The sequence below is a fragment of the Ailuropoda melanoleuca genome, chromosome 18, assembly GCF_002007445.2.
Source record: "Ailuropoda melanoleuca isolate Jingjing chromosome 18, ASM200744v2, whole genome shotgun sequence".
Taxonomy (NCBI): Eukaryota; Metazoa; Chordata; class Mammalia; order Carnivora; family Ursidae; genus Ailuropoda; species Ailuropoda melanoleuca.
The window spans coordinates 12,837,949-12,858,093 of record NC_048235.1 but is presented as its reverse complement, the minus strand read 5'-3'; the positions used below and the strand labels follow the sequence as shown (position 1 = coordinate 12,858,093).

The 20,145-nt window shown below is 49.6% G+C and overlaps 1 protein-coding gene across 1 annotated transcript in view; it reads left to right on the top strand.

The window, feature by feature from the left end:
* Positions 1-19,276, top strand: part of ENPP6 (ectonucleotide pyrophosphatase/phosphodiesterase 6) — a 119,128-nt gene extending 99,852 nt beyond the window's left edge. The window contains exons 7-8 of the mRNA XM_002914025.4: positions 10,362-10,485; positions 15,336-19,276. Coding sequence (XP_002914071.2) covers positions 10,362-10,485; positions 15,336-15,541 — 330 coding nt within the window. The 3' untranslated portion in view covers positions 15,542-19,276. The remainder of the gene's footprint in view (positions 1-10,361; positions 10,486-15,335) is intronic.
* Positions 19,277-20,145: the final 869 nt, after the last annotated feature.

Genomic DNA, 20,145 nt, shown 5'->3' with positions numbered 1-20,145 from the left:
CCCAAAGCAGAAAAGAAGGGGTGTGGCTTCTTCTTGTATGTCTCCTACTTTCATTACAGAGCAAAAAATATAACCCTAGAATCAGTCAGATACCGGTTTCAGGGGACTCTGACAATAATAAAACTTGGAGGGGTCTCTTTTTAAGAAAAGAATATGTAGGGGCGCCTGGGTGGCACAGCGGTTAAGCGTCTGCCTTCGACTCAGGGCGTGATCCTGCCGTTATGGGATCGAGTCCCACATCAGGCTCTTCTGCTATGAGCCTGCTTCTTCCTCTCCCACTCCCCCTGCTTGTGTTCCCTCTCTCGCTGGCTGTCTCTATCTCTGTCGAATAAATAAAATAAAATCTTAAAAAAAAAAAAGAATATGTAATTATGAAAATAAAATCAGCTAAAGGGACTCAGAAGAGACGCATGAGAGTGAGAAGCCCTGATGCTTAAGCTTCTCTAACTGCGCTGCTAATTCACTTCTGCCCAGACCCCACTAGCAGCCCCCCCCTTAGGTCTCATCCAGAAGCAGCAGCGTGGCTAGAAAATTCCTCCTCGAGTCCGCTTTGGTCCAAAGATCTAGCACTATGCTGCAATGCGACCGGGGGGCCACGGTCACAAGACAACTGAGACGCAGAGGCTGCAGAATGAGGCACTCAAGGTCCCTGAAATTTAGATCACAAAGAAGGGAGGTGGGACGAGAACGAGGACAGACGTGCTGGCTGGCTGGCAGCGGCCCACTCACAAAGCCCAGTGACAAGTCTGATGGGGCCTCATCGCCTTCCCGACCTCCCCACGCCCCTCCGCTCTGCACTGAGGGTCCAGGCACCTGCTCTCCTGCGAGAAGCCTGCGGACGCACGTGTCTGCTGAGAGCCGGCCACGTGCCGATCACACGCCATGTTCCGTACTCCGTTACATTGTTACCTTTGTACGTACCACACAATCTACAATACACATACATATGCTTGTGTGAATCACAACTGAGTCAGGGAGTTAACAGGGGCCCCGTTAACTGCATGGCTTAGGGAACGGGGAGAAGCCACCGGAACAGAAAGGAAGAATGCCTAACGACTGACGATTACTTGCAAAACTTTTTAAAAATGTAGAATTATTTCAAAAAGAAATTCAGTTTAAATATTTGAAGCAGAAAGTGTTTGGTTTTTTTTTTTTTTAAAGATTTTTTTTTTTTTTATTCGACAGAGATAGAGACAGCCAGCGAGAGAGGGAACACAAGCAGGGGGAGTGGGAGAGAAAGAAGCAGGCTCATAGCAGAGGAGCCTGACGTGGGGCTCGATCCCATAACGCCGGGATCACGCCCTGAGCCGAAGGCAGACGCTTTAACCGCTGAGCCACCCAGGCGCCCCAGGTTTTTTTTTTTTTTTAAGGAAAGAAACCACAAGGAAGATCAATAGGATGTGGAAAAAATACGATTCTGGGAAGTTCTGAAAAGCAGCCAATTCAAAGAGGGAAGCGCCATCAGTTACATACATTAATGTAACTTAGAGTGTCTGTCGCATAAAAGCACAAATGTTTCTCAGAAAAATCATGGCTGTCCCTGAGTCCTAGGAGAAATTAGATGCCTTTCGGTCACTTCTTTTTGTACCTTAGTTTCCTAGACTGAATGACCAGGACTGAATGAATAGACTGAATGAATGAATACCTTTATCACTTTACTCCTATCCTTGAATTCATGGCCTTTTCAAGGCTCACAGGTAAAAATGATAATTTCGGATTCTACCTTGATAAACATGGGGTTTTATCTCTTTGTCTTCTGAGAAATCGTCGAGTGTCCATTTCTTTCTCGTTGCCTCGGTCCTTTTTCTTTCACATCTTTCTGTTGTTCATTATACTTCCTTGACTGCAGAGGATCGAGAACTGCACTCGCTATCCTTGCTCCTGCTCAGTGCCGCGCTGTTTGTCCCCCACTTGGCTCTTTGCCGAGCCTCTCCCCACGCGGCAGAAGGACGCTGTGCTTCTGCGTGCAGCGGGGCCAACTTCTCAGGCCTGAAAGCAATCGCTCCGGGTCTGGGTTTGGACGGCCGAGGAGTCTTTTTGCTGATTTAGACACAATTAGAAAAACAGCTGAGTCAGGACAAATTGGTGCTGACTGAGGCCAATAAAACAGAATCCCGTCTCCCCTTCCTTTCCCTCTACGGCCGCCACTCCGCAACATGCAAGACTTGGCTTCCCGGCAGCAGCGCCGTTCCCATATAAACACCAACCTTTTGCTACCACTCTAAGTTTTGCAGACTCTAAGGCCGCTGCTCTACCGGGAAGACTTAATCGAGTTCATTTTTTTAAACGGTCACTTAGAGAGCTGTCCCTGAAAAAGATAAAGACCGGGAAGCAGGTTGCATCTGTCACCTGGAATTGCACAGTTACCCAGGGTGGCTGCTGTTGCTGCCGCAGAAGAGCCAGCTCCCTGGCCAGCGGCCCCCCGGGCTCGCTTCTGCTCCCGAGTTCCTTAATGTGTGGACTGGATTGCCGCCCACTGCCGGTCCTCGCCCTGGCGCTCCTCCTGCGAGGGCAGCAGTCTGAGGCGTCCGTGTTCCCAGAGGACTGCCTAAACATGGAGGGTGGAAAAATCCAGGCCACCTACCTAGGTCAAGCCCTGGCCTGTCCCACCTGCCAGGCTCCTTTCTTCAAGGGCTGCCTAAGTGCTGCCCCCACCCCGTCTGTCTCCCTAAGACCTGGTCACTGTCCTGTGGAAGCCTCTTTGCTTGTGCTTACCATGGGTCAAAGGCCACACCCTTTACCAGCCACCCCACTTCCCAGTCCCAAGGTTTCACTCGCCCATGCTCTACCCCCCACCTCCTCCAGGGGGCACCTGCAGTGGGGCTGGACATGGGCTCCTCCCCATTTGGTGGGCCTAGGGCCCTCAGAAGGGAGGCTCAGTGATGCTACGTGTCCTTGGCCTGTGGGATAGTCAGGAACAACACAGGAAAATGCAAAGTGGGCAATTGCTGAGGGTAGTTTCCTCCAAACTCAAGTGCATTCTTCCATCCCCCCCTCCCTTCCTCCATCCATATGCAGCTTCCCCCCCGACCCGCCCCCTGCTATCCAGAAGCAGAGTGTTCCTCTGAAGCCCTTCGTACGGAGGCAGAAACGGTGCAAAGCGAAGAAGCAGTTACCACGACTTCCCATGGAAACATTTTCGAGCGTTCCCAAACCCAGAGAATCACCTCTCCTAGGCTTTTCATTTTTTTTTTTAAGATTCTATTTATTTCTTTGACAGAGATAGAGACAGCCAGCGAGAGAGGGAACACAAGCAGGGGGAGTGGGAGAGGAAGAAGCGGGCTCATAGTGGAAGAGCCTGATGTGGGGCTCGATCCCACAACGCCGGGATCATGCCCTGAGCCGAAGGCAGACGCTTACCCGCTGTGCCACCCAGGCGCCCCTCTCCTAGGCTTTTCTGATACCTTAGGTCCCATCTTGCTATGGGCACACAAAATCATTCGAGGATAAAGCACAGGGGCTCGCAGTCACAGTTCGAAGCTCTGGTGGTGCTTCGAACTCAGGGAAGGAGCTGGTCGGTGCGCTCCGCGGCTCGGGGGCCTGCCGTCTCTACAAAAGCCAGTGCTGAACACCGTTTCACTTTTCACCCTTCTTCGTAGAAGTGAAGACCCTCCTCAGAGTTCTTTCACTTCGCTGCTAACGCAGTAGCTCTTCCGTGAAAGCCCAGCGCTGCGGCTCGGGCTCTCAGAAAGCGGGGGTGCTGTACCTAAAAAAATCAGCCTGTACTCAGCGGGCTCTCGTAACATCAGGCAGAACCCTGGGGGCGCCCTCTCCTTCTGGCCTCCCACCTGTCCTTTAGCCCAGCTCAAACACCAGCCCTCCCATGAAACAGCCCGCTTTCCCCTTCGTTTCCTCCCTCCCGAATCCTCACGAGGGCCGGAGTCCCTCCCCACGTGCTCCATCTGTCCCTCTGCTCCTGTGCTCTCCCTGCCTGCTGTGGAAACTCCTTGCGGGCTGCCCTGTGGCGCCTCCGCCCTTGTTGTCCTCCGTGGCACGTGGCACGTGGCACGTGGCAAGGGCTCAGTACACGTTTGTGGAATATGAATTACTAAGTGAATTAATAAATATTAAGGCAGTTGATCCGGGTTCCTTATCACAGGCTGTTCACTTTGTCAGTTTGTAAATCAGTAACCAAGTACACGGGAGAGGTCGGCTGAGTCAGGAAAGCCCTTCCTTTGGGCTCATTATTAGCAGCCCGAGAAGAGATTTCAACAGGGAGAGGGTGTTCAGACCAGCGATGGCAGTTCTCCGAGCTTCAGCGAGCCCACAGCTGGAGCCCAAGCTTGGGACACAACAGCTCTTGCCAGACACTGCCCCCCATTCCCCACCTGCTTCGGGGCCGAGTCCTGTAGCTCTCCTAGACGGTGGCCCCCTCGCCACGGTGCTCAGGAAGATAGGCTGGGGCCCAGCCTGGTGAAGGGCTGTGAACCATGGTGTTCGTTCTTGATCTCCTGGGCTCCTGTCTGAGGGGAGAGAAATGCAGCTAATCCAGGCCCAAGCTTCTAAGGGAGGCCAATATTTGTCTCCAGAGGAAAGATTTATTTTGAAAACTGGCAAGGATATGAAATGCCAGGCTCAATTCTAAGGCCTGCGGTTGAATGGCAGTTAGGCGTGGACCCAAAATATTTGGGGAGATCAAGACAAGCTGGAAAACGTGGCTTCTGAGTTTTTGTGGCAGCTGGAGTGGTGCTGTCCAGACCCAAGTAATTGAGCCTCAGGAAGTGGGCTGTCGAGTGCTGGGAGCTGCGGACTTTCTGGTGGTGATTAGGGTCGTCCGGGAGCACACGCACACCCTTCTCACCCTTGGCACACTTCAGCAAACACGAGCCCGCGGGAAAAGGAAAAAAAAAGGAGCCCGATCCAGGCAGTGCTCTCCAGCCCTTCACTGAACTCCGAGGAATTCTGTTCCTCCTAGGCCCTGCTGGCTTTGCTCTCTGACATTTATTGGTCGAAGGATTAGGCTGTGTGTGGCAACAGGGCTTTCCGGGTCAGACCAGGGCCGAGGCTGGGCAATTTGGTTCTGTGTTAGAAAGGCAGCTTCCTAAGGCACAGAAAGAGAAGCTGTTAGAGAGGCATCCCTTGCACAGGAGCGTTCCCGACCACCATTCCCACGGCGATCCCAGGACTCATGCCAACCTGAAGCCTCTTGAGAGAGCAACGGGGAAATCTAAGAAACAGGGGTCGGTAATAGAAACCGTCGGTCAAACTTAACCCTATCAGCGAAACCACCCGAACCTGCCAAACTGTCATCACTAACACAAGAGTTTGAACTGAAGCCACCTCTGACTTGGATAGTATCAGGTGCCTCTTTCAGCCGGAGATGATGTCAGAAGCTTGTTGTATTATCCAGGACGTGGGAGATTCCTCTTATAACCGTGTCCTAGGAGAATAAAGTAGATTTAATTTTAGATAGGTGTTCACATTTTATTTAATCTGACCAGATTCCCCTTGTGTTCCCCAGAGCCCTGGAGATTCGGGGAGATGCCTCATCAAGAGAGGGAGGGGACAAACTTGGGTGCCTGACTCCAGTTCCCTGGAAGATTTATACTTTTAGGTGTTGAAAAGAGGGGTGATGGTTAAAAAGTTTAACCACCAGTATCCCACAGGCACTGGCCAATGAGGCTGGAGGCCAGATGAATAAGCTGGTGGGGCCGCCCTGGTTCCTGCTGTGGAGAACAGTCCTCTGGGAGCCGACGGCGTGACTGACTATGCGCCCCTTAGACCCTGCGTTCTCTCGGGGAGGGAGGCCCCAGGCAGCTCTGCTGGGGCCACACAAAGGGCCTGAGACACAGACTCGGACCTTGGCATGGTAATCCAGTATAAATAAGAAGCGTCCTTAGAAAAGGACACAAGTTAACATAGCATATGATGGGTGCCAGGCGAATGGTTTCCAGGGCTTTCCAGGCCTGACTATGCATCGTAATCAGCTGGGGAGAGGTGATTAAACAGAGAGGTTCCCTGATTTACCCTGACCTACTGAAGACAAATACCCAAAAGTCGGGCCCAGGATAAGCTCAGGGCAGTCTGTGCATGGCCAGGCTTGGGATCCAGCAGTGTAGACAGTGAGCTCTCCAGGTTTCGAAGTAGGAGTCCTTTTTTTTTTCTTCTTCTTTTTTAATTCTAAGAATGATTGAGCCAAACAGCTAGTCTGGAAACTTTGACTCTTATCTCATAAAGACCCCCCTGGCTTCCCAAATCCAAGCAAACTGATTATAGGTATTTCCCCGTCAGCTGGCAGTGGAGCGCAGACGCCAAAGTCAAAGAATGCGAGTGTGAGCATAATAACCATTTCTCACAGTGTTTCCTCCTGTGGAGCTGTTTCTGGTTCCTTCCTGTGAGAAATGATTAATTAGGTTTGTGGATCATCAAAGGAAGGTCCGAGTGCGGCTACCTACCCGTGTGTAGAGGAGGGGTCCCGGAAAGCTCTGGAATGTGCCAAACAAATTACACCTGGTGAAGATTTCATTTAAATTTCCAAGAGAGCATTCAGTGTAGAATGGCCACCAGGTCCTGGTTTGTCTAGAACTGTCCCGAAGTCTTGCATCCCCTGCAGCCCCTCAGCCCTGGGCAGACGGCCTCAGGCAGGACCTCAGGCAGCCCTCTCTCCTCCTCACGCCTGCCAGCATTTCTCTCCCGTGGCTGCGTCCTTCTCATGCTTCTCCCGTCCTTCCGAGGTGGTACAAGCTCTCCCTGCCTGGCCCGGCCTTCTCTCTGCCAGGCCTTCCCCACGCCCAGAGCTCCCAGGAGTCCGGGGCCTGCCCACACTCTGCTGGAGCCACCTGGGTGGCCTGTCACGGTGGGTCCCCCTGCAATACACGCTCGCCCACCCCACCGACAGTGATTCTCACTGCAGGCCCCCCCAGGGCCTCATCCTACCTCACTGCCTGTCCCGGCCCGCTCAGGACTCAGTACACAGAAGCCGTAACCCCTCGTCTTTCCTCGCTAACGGTAAGCTCTTTCCGGGGAAGGGATGCCTTCCTCCTCTGCGCCTCTCAGCCGAAAGCCCGCAGAGAGCCCCGCGCAGATTCAGAGCTCCGCGCAAGTCTCTCGAACTGCAGCACGGAGGGAACAGCTCTTACATCCCCGCCTTCTCCCATGGGGGTAAGGACATCTCCCCCCCTTGCCGGGGGCTCCTCTCCCCAACAAGACCCTGTTCCGTCTAGAGTCCCTCCCTCACCTATTCGTTAGAGGGAACCACCCCTTCCAGGTGGGGCCCTTCTTTGGGTTTCTACAACATGCTGCTGGAGGACCGGTGTTTCCTGGGAATTGGCTGCCAACCCCACCAGGAGCCCAGTCTTCTTAGTGACCCAAACTTAGGAGCCCTGCCCTCCCCCTTCCCCGTGGACACACACACACACACACACAAACACACACACACACCACTCTCTACCCGTCTCAGCTTTGAGCTGATCTGGAGGGTCTGGGCACCTCCGGACGTCACCAGGCGGCTCTGTGGGGCAGTCCCTGCACCCGCGAGTCAGGCTGGCCTGAGTTCTCCTCACCAGCAGCCGGAGGAGCCGCAGCCTGGGGGTTTCCGCTCTGGAGGCCGAGAGGTCTGGACACACACGCGTCAGTAGGACCTCGTCTCTATGCATCTGGGGTGACAGTCTGGGGGACACAACAGAAGCAGGGGAAGCCGCCAGGAAAGGGAAGGGAGGAGATCGTCCGCACGCCATTCTGCAGTTAAGGCTGTGCACGGAACGGAACGCGTCCAGTCCCTGCCGGGAGATGGTGAGCTGCTCACATAAGCAGCCGGTTCCTTGTTACTTTTTAAAATCAGTAAGAACAGTTGTTTGACTGGAGCGACTTGTCACCTTACCAAAAACGAACGCATTCACCTACGATCAGACAAAGCCCCAGTTATCTTCAGGCCGAGGTTTTCACGGCTGTATGTATTTGTGGACTTCGGACTGGAATTTGTAAATCAGGTATAATCAGTTTTCGTCTCCCTTCCATCTGTCCCTTTGACATGGGGCACATATGTCCTGTGGGGTCATAACTGGTGACGTTGTTAGTAACAGAATGTACTACCTGGTGCTGCAGGAATCACTGCCCGGGAGCCTGGCAAGGGAAGCGACACCTCCAGGTAGCTGACAATGCTAAATTGGGATGTCTTGTGATCATCACCATAGACAGAGAACAAAAATGGTATCACAGGTTAGAAATGCAGTAAGAAAAAACATTCCCATGGAAAAATACAAGCTACAGCTGGAGAAGGGGGAACGGGGATGATGGAAATTCAGGAAACGGAGAGTCAGGGAAATAGTGTGATTTGGAAAGCGAGGAAGCGATTTATGGGGTGAGACGGGATGGGTGTGCAATGCGATATGACAGCTAAATAAGCAAAGGGGACTTCAGGCCCTGCAGCCATCACTGCCCCGCTGCGCGGGACCAGAGCGCCTCGCCCCACAGCCAGCGGCATCTGATGACCCCCTGTAGCCATTTATTGAGCATCTAGTATGTGCCGGGCACGTCGCGCACAGTCAAGTCCTCCTCCAGAAACTCTGGGAGGCGGGTATCCTCATATCCAGCAGGGAAACCGACGCTCCGAGAAGTAGCTTGCCCAGGATCCGAACCAGCTTGCAGAACCAGAAAGCGACAAACTGGAATCCAATTTTAAAACCTTTTTTCTAGACACTTGAGAACTGGCTGCTACTCCGTGAGTCAAGAGGCAAGGGACAGGCAGGAGCCCCGCAGTGACCTCCACCCATGGGACCGTGGAAGGTGCACGAGGACAGGGAGACAGCCCACCTAGGTTCCAATCCGCGCCCTGCCTCTCCACCGCTGTGTGGCTTTCAGAGTGTCCCTTAACCTCTCTGGGCCCTAGTTCCTTCCACCGTGCAGTGGGAAGAACGTCATGCACACTGGGATGCGGTGCCGGTGAAGCGAATGTCGGCGCATGCTCTTGGCGAACGGAACCGATGGCACTGTTACGAGTTGGAGGAGCCGACCTGGCGATGGCCGGCACTGTGGCTTCCCTGCCTCGGTCACGGCCAGGCGCTTCTACTCCCTGCATCTGAAACGCTCGTGGTCTCAACCCTGCTCAGCAGAGGGGCCTGGAACGTCAGGCACGGATGGTCCATCTGCGGGGAAGGGCTGGGGCTGTGTGCAGCTGGCTGTGCCCTCTTCAGGACACGGCTGTCGCACCAGCCGGCATCTGCCGTCTAAGGAAATTGAGTTCTGAGGGAGAGAGGGTGACGGGGAAGTGATGGTTCTGGAGCCCATCCCAAGTGAAGACTGGTGGAGGAAACGAAGGTGTAAAAGGCCTGGGTAAGAGGAACAGCCATGCCATCTGCAGGCGTTCGACTAAAGGAGAGGAGGGGACTAGTTTATTCCAAGTTGCTCCTGAGGGGGGAGCTCGAGAAAAGGAAAGATGGGGTGGGATGTGGGGGTAGAAAGGCCTCTGGGCTTCGACGGCTTTGCTAGAACAACAAGGTGATTAGATGAGACACTGTTTTCCAACAACTCTCTGACCTGCACTAGTGTCCAGCTTGGCTACAGACCGGAGGGTTCTCACCACCCTTGGCAGGTTCTGATAACTGACCGGAATGGACCACAGAGCCCAGAAATGGGCTCTAACTGTGATTAGTTTCCTCACAGAGGCTACAACTCAGGAAGAGCCCAATGGAAGAGATGCTCTCTATAGAGCAAAGGACGGTGGGTGAGGGACACAGAGCAGCCAGGCCGTCTTTGGGGTCACTGCCCTCCCAGCACATCGGTTTGTTCATTGATCCAGAAGCTCCCTGATCCACGTTGCTCCAGGGTTTTTGTATGGGTTTCGCTGCATAGGCACGGGAGCCTCCGTCATTGGCCACGAGACTGAATGCAGTCTTAGAAGTCAGGGGACGTCTCCGTCACGTGGCTGGTCCCTCCAGTGACCTCCTGAAGCTACCCAGTCCCCAGCCCCAGTCAGCCATCTCACTAACAGACCCTCAGCTATGGGAGAAAGAGGCTCATTATGAATAACAAAAAACACCCCTATCACTCCGGAAATTCCAAGGGTTATAGGAGCTCTGGGCCAGGAACCCGGGACAAAGGCCAAATAACTTTTCACTATACCATAGATACCCTTTAACATCCCTTCTCTCGCTAACATATACGGTGGTGTTCAAACTGATTACGAGGTTCAGTTCTGCTCAGTGTAAGGAAATACCTTTATAACTAGAGCTCTCTGGCAATTTCATGGGCTGCCTCCAAAGGTCTGTGCTACCTGGAGTAGGACACGATCCAGCTGAGGTTGGATGACCCCAGTGGAGAATGTTGAGAAGGAAATCCCCACACTGGGTGGTGGTTTGGGCCAGATGCTCACTCATCACGACGGTTGGGACATGGTGTAATGTAACTGCCTCGCTTGCTTTCAGAATCGAGACACACTTCCTTTTTGGATGAACAGCACCGGCAAGAGGGAAGGTTGGCAGCACGGTTGGCACGGCTATGACAACGAGCTCATGGACATGAGGGGCATCTTTCTGGCCTTCGGACCCGGTAGGCAAGACATGACCACATGCTTTGTCCTCCATTCCCAAGGAAATGTCTCCAGGAGGGGCTGACAGCACTAGTAAAGGCCGAAGTGATTTCTTTATGGACCTCCTTTATGAGCAAAGCTGAGCAAACCCAGCTGGTCTCCATGAAACATCTTTTGCTGGCTTGCTTTCAAATGCTTCTTAGGTTTGGCAAATGTGGCCAAATACTTTTCCTTGTAAATTTTAAATCTTGAGTGCAGTGAAGAAAATGTATTCCACATGTTTGTGATTCATGGAAGAGATGCTCTCTATAGAGCAAAGGACGGTGGGTGAGGGACACAGAGCAGCCAGGCCGTCTTTGGGGTCACTGCCCTCCCAGCACATCGGTTTTTTCATTGATCCAGAGGCTCCCTGATCCACGTTGCTCCAGGGTTTGTGGAGCTATTTCACAGCTATCTGATATCCAGGAAAGCTTATCAGACACCAGGTTGCTGACGGCTGTGGGTCTCGGAGTTGACATGATCACTTCACAGGGTCTGACTCTTCCGCAGCTCCTCCCTGCCTAGAGCAGCCACCCCTGTGGGGTCCTTCAGTTTAGGGCCCAACCAGAAGCTGGGATGTGCTCAAGGCCAGGCTAGGAAATGACCTTGAGACTGACAGAGAATGAGCCAGAAGGCCAAGGGATGTCTTGGATGAAAGCAAATCTACTCTGCCTTCCTTGACCAGATAAATGTCTAAGGCTGGAATAGAGGGGGGATGGAGAGGGTCTATTTGGTCATTTGCTTTAACTGACAGAGGACTGTAAATTCACATTGTGGAAAAGTTTATCAAACACTCTGGAGATGATTCTATGACCCAAACACCCTTTTCTTTCTTAAAAAAAAAAAAAAAAAAAAACANGGAGAGGCATTGAACGGCAGCCATCAACCATTAGTTGACTGGCTCGTTAGCTAGTCTTCTCTCTTACTGCTGTCCACTCTCCTTAAACTTACCCTGACATCCATATTCCAAATGCTGTTTTCTGGATACAGATCAGAATGTTTCAGCCCACGACAGTCCATGCTTCCCTTTCACAGCATAGGTTAGAAGCCACGCCTAGAAGGTCTGCTCTTCTTGAGGCAGCGAGACAAAGATCTATGTCAACGCCTCGCAGTCCATCTGCCTTGGGTCACTCTACTTACCACAAAACAGCTGCCAAGAACAACTAGGTGTCCATTTCTGCATGCTCCCTGGGAGCCCCTGGCCGCCTGAGCACAGGGAACACACTGGTCCAGATCCTTTCCCATAGGTGGTCCAAGTTCCCAGGTCCTGAAGTAGGCGTGAGTACCAGTAGCAGCAAACGTTGACAGAGTGCTAACTGGGTTCCCAACACCGGCCTGAGACAGTTCAGAGGATGCCCAAGCACGTTGCCATCAAGCGGTGGTAGTTACTGGGTGCTGCCTGTCAACCGAGCCTCAGGTCAGATATAAGCTCTTACACTAAATTCAACATTAATTCTCCAAAGAGCTCAAAAACATAATGAATGAGGGATGGCGCCCTAAGGACTTTGCTAAGGTCAACCGTTGGATAGATTAGGTTGGAGACATTCCAGGGCTGCGGGCTTTATATGCGAGAACATTAAACATCAGAGCTTTCATTCAAAAGCATCACCTCCTCCTTCCTTAGAAAAGAGAAATAAGATCATGAGTGCAAAACAGCCGTCAGTGGAAGGAGTGTTTATAAACAAGAGTTTCAGGCGTATTTTAAAGCGGAAGCAAATCCAGCTTCAAACCAAAATTTTAAAAACAAAGTATCCAAAGCTACATTAGCTTAAACTCAGAGGAGAGTTTGTCCATCAACAAAAGCATCCGTCATATGCTCCTTTAACACTAAAAGCCGAGGCCTTTTACAGACAGACAGATGACCCCTGGTGAAAACAGACTGGACCAATTGCAAAAATGTTTCCAGGCAGAGACTGCCTTGAGAGCCTCCCGCAAGCCATCACGTTTCTGGCTCCAATTCTCATGAAAGATTGAACAGCTTTACACACTGTTTACTCAGAAGAAAATTTAAGTGTGGGGCCTTTAATAGCAATCTAGCTGCACTTTGAGATAAAGGTACATCCCTCCCAATTACATGCGCTTCTCGCTTAGGGAGGGCTAGGCATCGTTGCAGCCGCCCAGATACAGCGTTAGAAGTCAGTAAGTCTGGTCCGGCAGGAAGAAAAGGAAATAATTCTGGAAGATAGCCTCTCTCTGCTTAATCCCAGTTTCTGATTTGAACAACCTAATCTTGCCTGGAGAACTCCCCATTTCAAGATAAGACAGCAGGAGTGTGATTCAGTGAGCTGCCTGTGAGCTAGTGAGCCTCAGCCGGAAAGCAGCCCAAGGTGGCCAGGCATGGCATGGGGCAGCAGAACCTTCTCTCTTTAGGAAAAACAGTTTCAGTATCCACAAAATTTAAATTAATGGAAATAACCTGGATTCCTAATCCAGGTTCAAAATGGCACCTTGAGTTAGCAGAGCTTGGCCAGGTCCTCCCCAACTGGATCTGTTATTGTTCTGCTATTCAGGAATTTTCTGAAAGCTCTCATCCTAGCCTGGATCCTCTATTCATTGGGCCCAAAGTCCCAGAACTGCAGCACAGGAAGTCATGAACCAGATGGAGTGGGAGGGAAAACCCAGTTCTCCTTCCTGCTTACGTGCATAGGATTTAATTTTGTACTTTTAATGTAAAATCTTTTCTCTACTTTTCTTTCCTTTTTTTTTTTTTTTGTCAGTAGAGCTTGATCTCAGTTATTCCTGCTGAGTGTTAAAGACATGAGCATTTGGAAGGCTGGGGAAGGAGATGTTGGGTTTACTGTTGTCCGCCACCCACACCCCCTCCCCATCCACACACGTGACAAGGAAATGGCCACCATGTCCGAATAATTTATAGGGTGAATATTTTCACTCCATAATTTGCCCTTGCCGGGTGTTTATTCTACACGCTTATTACTAAGAATAGTTACTGTTATCGAGCAGGTGCAGTGCGCCTGGAACTATGGTTTCGGGACCATTTCCCAAGCTTATCCAGCTACTAAGTGGCTGTGGGCTGGTTGTAGAGCCTATTAACTTCTTATGCTAAAGTCAACATTACTTCTCCAAAGTGAGCAAAACCCATCACTTGGGAAGGTGGCCTGGATCTAACATACTCCGTGGGAGAGTTTTCGGAATGGAATTTCTTTCTGTGTGTGTAGTTTCAGGGTTGACATAAGAGCAGGATTTGGTGTTGCCCCTTCTAGACTCTGTGGCCGTTGGTGTTTGTTTGCTTTTTAAATAAAGTACGTGTGGTCATTTTAGCAAAGCAATTAAACAGGATTCTTTTTTTTTTTTTTTAAGATTTTATTTATTTATTCGACAGAGACAGAGACAGCCAGCGAGAGAGGGAACACAAGCAGGGGGAGTGGGAGAGGGAGAAGCAGGCTCATAGCAGAGGAGCCTGATGTGGGGCTCCGATCCCATAACGCCGGGATCACGCCCTGAGCCAAAGGCAGACGCTTAACCGCTGTGCCACCCAGGCGCCCCATAAACAGGATTATTTTCTAAGGTAGAAAACTTGGCTCTACGGCCCCCAAACCAGGCATTTCCTCTCAAAGTCTTACCTGGACTAAAAGCACAAACAGAGGCCTTTATGGATGGCTACAATCTCCTTCTTGAATTCAAGCTCAGTGGAGCTCTGGTTTGGGGCCCCGAAGGGAAACTGCTGAGTACACTACTCACCTCTTACCCTCCGTCTCTGCGCGGACAAGTACTTGGCATTCAGCTGCTTCTCTGCCTCCTGTGGAGAAGGAGAACGTGCACTCCTGATAGAAATCCTCCGTACCCGCTAGGCTGTGAACTGCTGGCCCTGCCCTCTCCATGCCTGCGTCCATGCTGGGGTTCGGTGCGGCCTCTGGGCAGAAGCCAGCACCGCACTCTTCTCCACTGGAGCTCTCAGAGCCTTCCTCTGGGGTCCCTAACCCCAATGCCAGTCTGCTTGTGTTCTGCCTGGCCAAGTTATTTTCATCTGCCAGTGAGAGGCTCGCAAAGAACGTTCAGTTGAGTCTCCAAACATACTTCAGAAACCACTGCTGTTGCTTCTGAGTTAGCCAGCACTGAGCAAACTGTACAGGGCACATTCCATGAAGCCCCAAGACCTCGACGTGGCAGTTGAAAAGGAAGAAACATTCTTGAGTAGCTCTGAGGCCCCCCTGGCCAACCAGTTGCTGCTAGATAGACGTTCTGGAGGATAAGCGTATCACGTCATTGGGTTTGGGGGGCTCAACAAGACAGTCAACCTTCTGTGACCACACCTGCTCTCCAGGGCTCTGCAGAAATGAGCAGCACAATTGGAGATGCCCTTCTGCCTTTCCAGGATAGCTCTGTTGTTGTCAGGAAGGGACCACAGTTATGCACAAGGATAGTCTGCTGATTTGTCTTTTTTTTTTTTTTAAGATTTTATTTATTTGAGAGGAGAGAGGGAGAGAGAGAGAAAGCATGAAGGGGGGGGCAGAGGGGGAGGGAAAAGCAGATTCCTCGCCAAGCAAGGAGCCCAAAATGGGGCTAGGACCCTGAGATCATGACCTGAGCTAAAAGCAGATGCTTAACTGAGTGAGCCTCCCAGGCGCCCCCCGATTCGTCTTTTTAAAGAAACTCATCTCCATGAGCCATAGAAAGCAACTTCCTTTTGTAAGCTACACCCTTTCCAGATACCCTTCCAAGTTCACCATGACTTGGCCACGCCCCATTGACAGAGCTGATTTCCCGTCCCAAAGCTGCCTGGAGCCTGAGTATAATTCTCTGTGTTGTGAATTGGCCCCTTTCTGCCCACGGAATGGTTGTGACAACTTGTTTGCTTGCCTTTCCCTTTCAGATTTCAAATCCAACTTCAGAGCTGCTCCAATCAGATCCGTGGATGTCTACAATGTCATGTGCAACGTGGCAGGCATCACTCCCCTGCCCAACAACGGGTCCTGGTCCAGGGTGATGTGCATGCTGAAGGACCAGGCCAGCTCGGCTCCGTCTGTCCGACCGAGCAGCTGTGTTCTGGTCTTGATTCTCCTCCTACTGTTTGTATAGATGCTGCTATTGTTGTCCCCAAACACTCTGCCAAGCGTGCCTCCACGGTGGGATGGTTTTCATTTTCTATTCGAATAATAGCTTCATTAACACAATCAAGGCCACAAAAATTGTAAATATACTGTTCTTGGATGATTCCATACATAAAAGTCCTTACTTCTTTAAAAAAACAAAAAACAAAATGAAAAGAAAAAAAAAACAGTAAAAACCCCAAGCTTTGTTTCTTCTGGAGGAAGAAGGAAAACCCTAGCTTTTCATTGGTTCAACTAGATGTCATTTTCTGCATTGTTTCCCTGCAGTTACCCAGATGAACGGTCTGAGTAGGAGCCTACCCCTGGGCCAACAGACCTTGCATCGATACCGCATGGAGTTCTGGGCCCTCTCTGCGCCGCCTTGTACAGAGCAGGCCCTTGTCTGTGCCTGGTCCACACCCAGGAGCCATCCTTGGGGATGGCTTACAATCCTTACAATCCTCATATCCCAGAAGAAAGAAATCCACAGAAAAGCAATAGCTGTCTTCTGTTTCTGGCCCAGCCCATGGAGGGTTTTTTTTTCATTTTATACCAAGTCCCAGAAAGGGCCTATCTTAGCTTTGATCACCAATCAGAAGTACTAAGGATTGAAATCACAGAACAAGGTGAAAGATGTGGGCGCCCTCCCAAGGTCTTGAGCGCACGAACATGCCTCCCTTGCCTTGAGGAGCAGAAAAGCTTGCAGCAGACGGGGCTTCTGTGAGACTCAGCACAGTCCGTCACAACATGGAGCCCTGCACATGGTGGGCCCTGCGTGTGTGGGTGCACTAATGGATTCCCCGCCCTGCTGTGGATCCCCAGACAGAGTGTAGGCTGTAACAATATAGTGATACAGTCATTACACATCTTACGGATGCCTTGTGGACGTGTTTGTAGCAACCTCAGATCACGGCTTGGAATGGTGGCACATTAAGCCCGAGTTCTATGCACCGGTAGTCTTGGAGCAAGGCTTGTGGAATAACACCAGCCAAGTGTGTCCTGAAGGACCCAGAATCCCAAGGAAAATGGTGGGGGTGGCGGGGGGAATGGAGAGAACACGATGGAACCGAATCCCAGTCACTAACCAATTAGCCATTTGATTAGGAAACAGTTTGGTCGAGGTGCCACCTCAGGGACCTCCGATCTTTGGTAACCCCTCAGAAGAGCCACTGAGCCTGCGCTGAAATGCGTTCAGTTTAGTCACCCAGATCTGCTGTAGGGAATCTTGTGAGACAAGGGATAACTGCATGTTTACCTGATCGGAATCACACAGATCACTGCCTTAACCGTGACTCTGCACTAAATGGGGCACATCTGCAAAATGGACTTTCTGCCAGGAAGGGACAGCACGTCAGGTCTCCTCAGGATGCTGAGGCCCTTGTGCAGTGTTTGCCTTGAGAAACGAGCAGCAACACTCACCCTGATTCGAGAAGGCTGGGAGCATCTCTGCGCCTTGAATCGTGAAAGCAAAAAGATCACTACTTAAAAAAATACATATACCAAATCTGTCATCACAAAAGATTTCTAAGTGTTTATGTAATGTGTTTTAAAAGTGCCAGCAAACCACCGAATCATTTAAAAAGAAGGCAAATTGGCTTTTGTTATTTGGCTGAAAGCAAACTGGTGCTCTCACGACATTAGGCAATGGCTGTTGAAACAGGCATCCATTGTTCAAAGTGTCCTTTCTCCCAAAAGGACGGTGATCTAATGAATTCAGTGGAGCCCACCTTCTTCCTTGTGAAGGAAGGATCGCTGAAAGATACCTAATGATTCAGTGAAAAGGGGATCATCAAAATCAAGAGACTACAAACATGCACACAGTCTTGCATTTGTCTTTCCTGTTCTGTTCTACCACTTTCCCCTCACTCAGCCTTAAAAACTTCAAGGTACATAATAAAATCTCAGATATTTGTCGGACAGAGTGGAGCTAATAAATAATCTTAAATAGATGAATGAGAGTAAGATACTTTTGGAATCTTGAATATTGGTAAATAATAAAGAAAATTCAGACACCAAATGGAGAAAAAAATTTTCCTAAAATAATGCACATATTTACGTGGCTTAATTATTTGGCTAGAACTTTTTTCCCTTTGATTTTTAAAGTTACATCATTTTCCCCAGTAAAATTCCTTTCTAAATGTGTTCTGTTCCTTTGGAGTAACACCTTGTACATATAGACACCTTTTCTCCTGGATTATTTTGCTGCTTCACTGCTAATTCCAGGGGGAAGATAATTGGATTGACCTGCAAATACCGAACATAAACCAAAGGAATGATCCTTAGATTAAAGATGCGATGAACGGCTACTTTCCCTGCCCAATGTTTAATCTCCAGAACCCAATTCAATTAAGTTCTGAAGACCTAAGCGTAAATTAGAACAGGCCCCGGGAATTCTTTCTAGCCTCGAAGAGTCCTGATTATAGAGTCCCAACTCTCTACTTTTAAAGAGAACTTGGAAACCACATCCATCTGAGTTCAGTCACTGACGGCCATTTGCAAACTTCCTGGGGCTGTAAGCGTCATCTAGACTGCTTCCAGACATGTCGGTTTGGAGGATCTGGGTGGGACCTCAGACAGTACTTGTAGGTTTGGGTTTGCTCTATGGGCAGAGAGGTTCTGGTTAGACCTTGGTAGACCTGAATCTTCTGACAGCAATTCCATAATCCGCCAGTTTCTTCAGAGGCCATTGGACTGGCATCAGCTACTGGTCCCAGCTGGGTCAAGCTTCCAGCCCTCTCTAAACCAAGGCAGATCTGCAAGCCCCAGGGATAGAGAGAGGCACCCAAAGGGGCAAACTTCGCTTTTCTACACTCCATTCCCCTGAGTCTAGGATTCCCAAGAGTGCTATCAAACAAACTCATTGTTGAAGACATAGGCCTATTTAATGGATTTTCTAAAAAAAGTGTTTTTTGCATTTCTGTTAATATCAAAAGATTTCCAAATGTGATAGTGTGTTGAATCTTTTTAAACAATTTGTGATAGACCAAAGTCAGCTCTTGTAAACTACTTGCTAGGACAAGGGGAGGTGGTAGCCTTGGCAGACTGGTTCTAAAACATGTGAAACTCGGTCTCAGGTATATGCTGTGAAGAACATACTTGTGTGTGTGTTGCTTGGAAATCATAAAATAGCGCCTAGTACAGGGCCTCAAATGTTCGATAAATGTTCCATAAATATGTGTTGAATGAAAAAAAGAATAAATCTCATTAAGGATATCTGCTTACACTTCAGATATTCCCTTTGTCTATAGTTCCACAAATTAAAAGAATGATTCATTTTTGGCTTGCTATCTTTTCTTATCACCCAACTGATGATATAATTATACTTCATTCCATGGATTAAACATAGTTCATCCCAGGCTTATGGATTTGATGATGGATGGATGGAAGGGAGGAAGGGCGATTAATTTTGCATATACTAAGCATAATATACTTTTAGAATAACAGCTTTATCAAAATGTAATTCATATACCATATAATTCATGCACTTAAAGTGTACAATACAATGGCTTGAGTCGAGTCACAGAATTGTGCAACCATCACCACAATCAATTTTGAGAACGTTTTTATCACCCCCAAAGAACTCTATATCCACAAGTACACTAGTGGCTCAGTCCCCATTTCCTGCCCACCACCCCCTGCACCTGTCTCGGGCCACCACTGAATTGCGTTTTGTCTCTACAGGTTTAGCCTATTGGAGGTATTTCATTAAAATGGAATAACAATATGTTGTCTTTTGTGGCTGTCTTCTTTCACTCAGCATAATGTTTTCAACGTTTTAACATGAATCAATACTTCATTCTTTTTATTCCCAAATAATACTCCATTGTATGGAGTGGCTACTCTTTATTTATCCACTATTAAGTTGATGGACATTTATTTTCTCACTTTTGGGATAGTCTGAATATTGGCACTCTGAACATTCGGGTATGGATTTTTGTGGACATATGTCTGCATTGTTTGGGGGAATACCTGGAGTTGAACTGTGGGGTCATACGCTAACTCCACATTAAACTGCTGAGGAACTACCAGACCGTTTTCCAAACTGGCTGCACCATTGTGCATTCCCACTGGAAGCATAAGAGGGTGCAAGTTTCTCCACACCTTCACCAACATTCGAATCATGCCTTTCTTTTTTTATTATAGCCATCCTAGCAGACATGATGTGAGAGCTCACTGCGGTTTTGATTTGCATTTCTCTCATGGTGAATAATGACGGGCATCTTTTCATGTGCTTATTGGCCATTTGTCCCTTCCCCTCTCCTTCCTTCCTTCCTTCCTTCCTTCCTTCCTTTCTTCCTTTCTTCCTTCCTTCCTTTCTTCCTTCCTTCCTTTCTTCCGTCAAAGGTCAGGATTTGAGGGGACCTAATAATTGGCATCCCTGCTTCCTAACTAATTTTGTAAGTAATTGAGGTAGATCCAGGGTTTGGTAGATGGAGAGTGAAACGTCACCTTTATTACAATAAAGCTGATAGTTATTGGACAATGTGGCTTATAATGCCACACCTCTGAATCACACAGACCGGCCCACCAAGGCCCTATATTTGTAAGTGCCCTGCAGGCTACAAAAAGGAAAGCAAATGGTGTGTCAAGTCC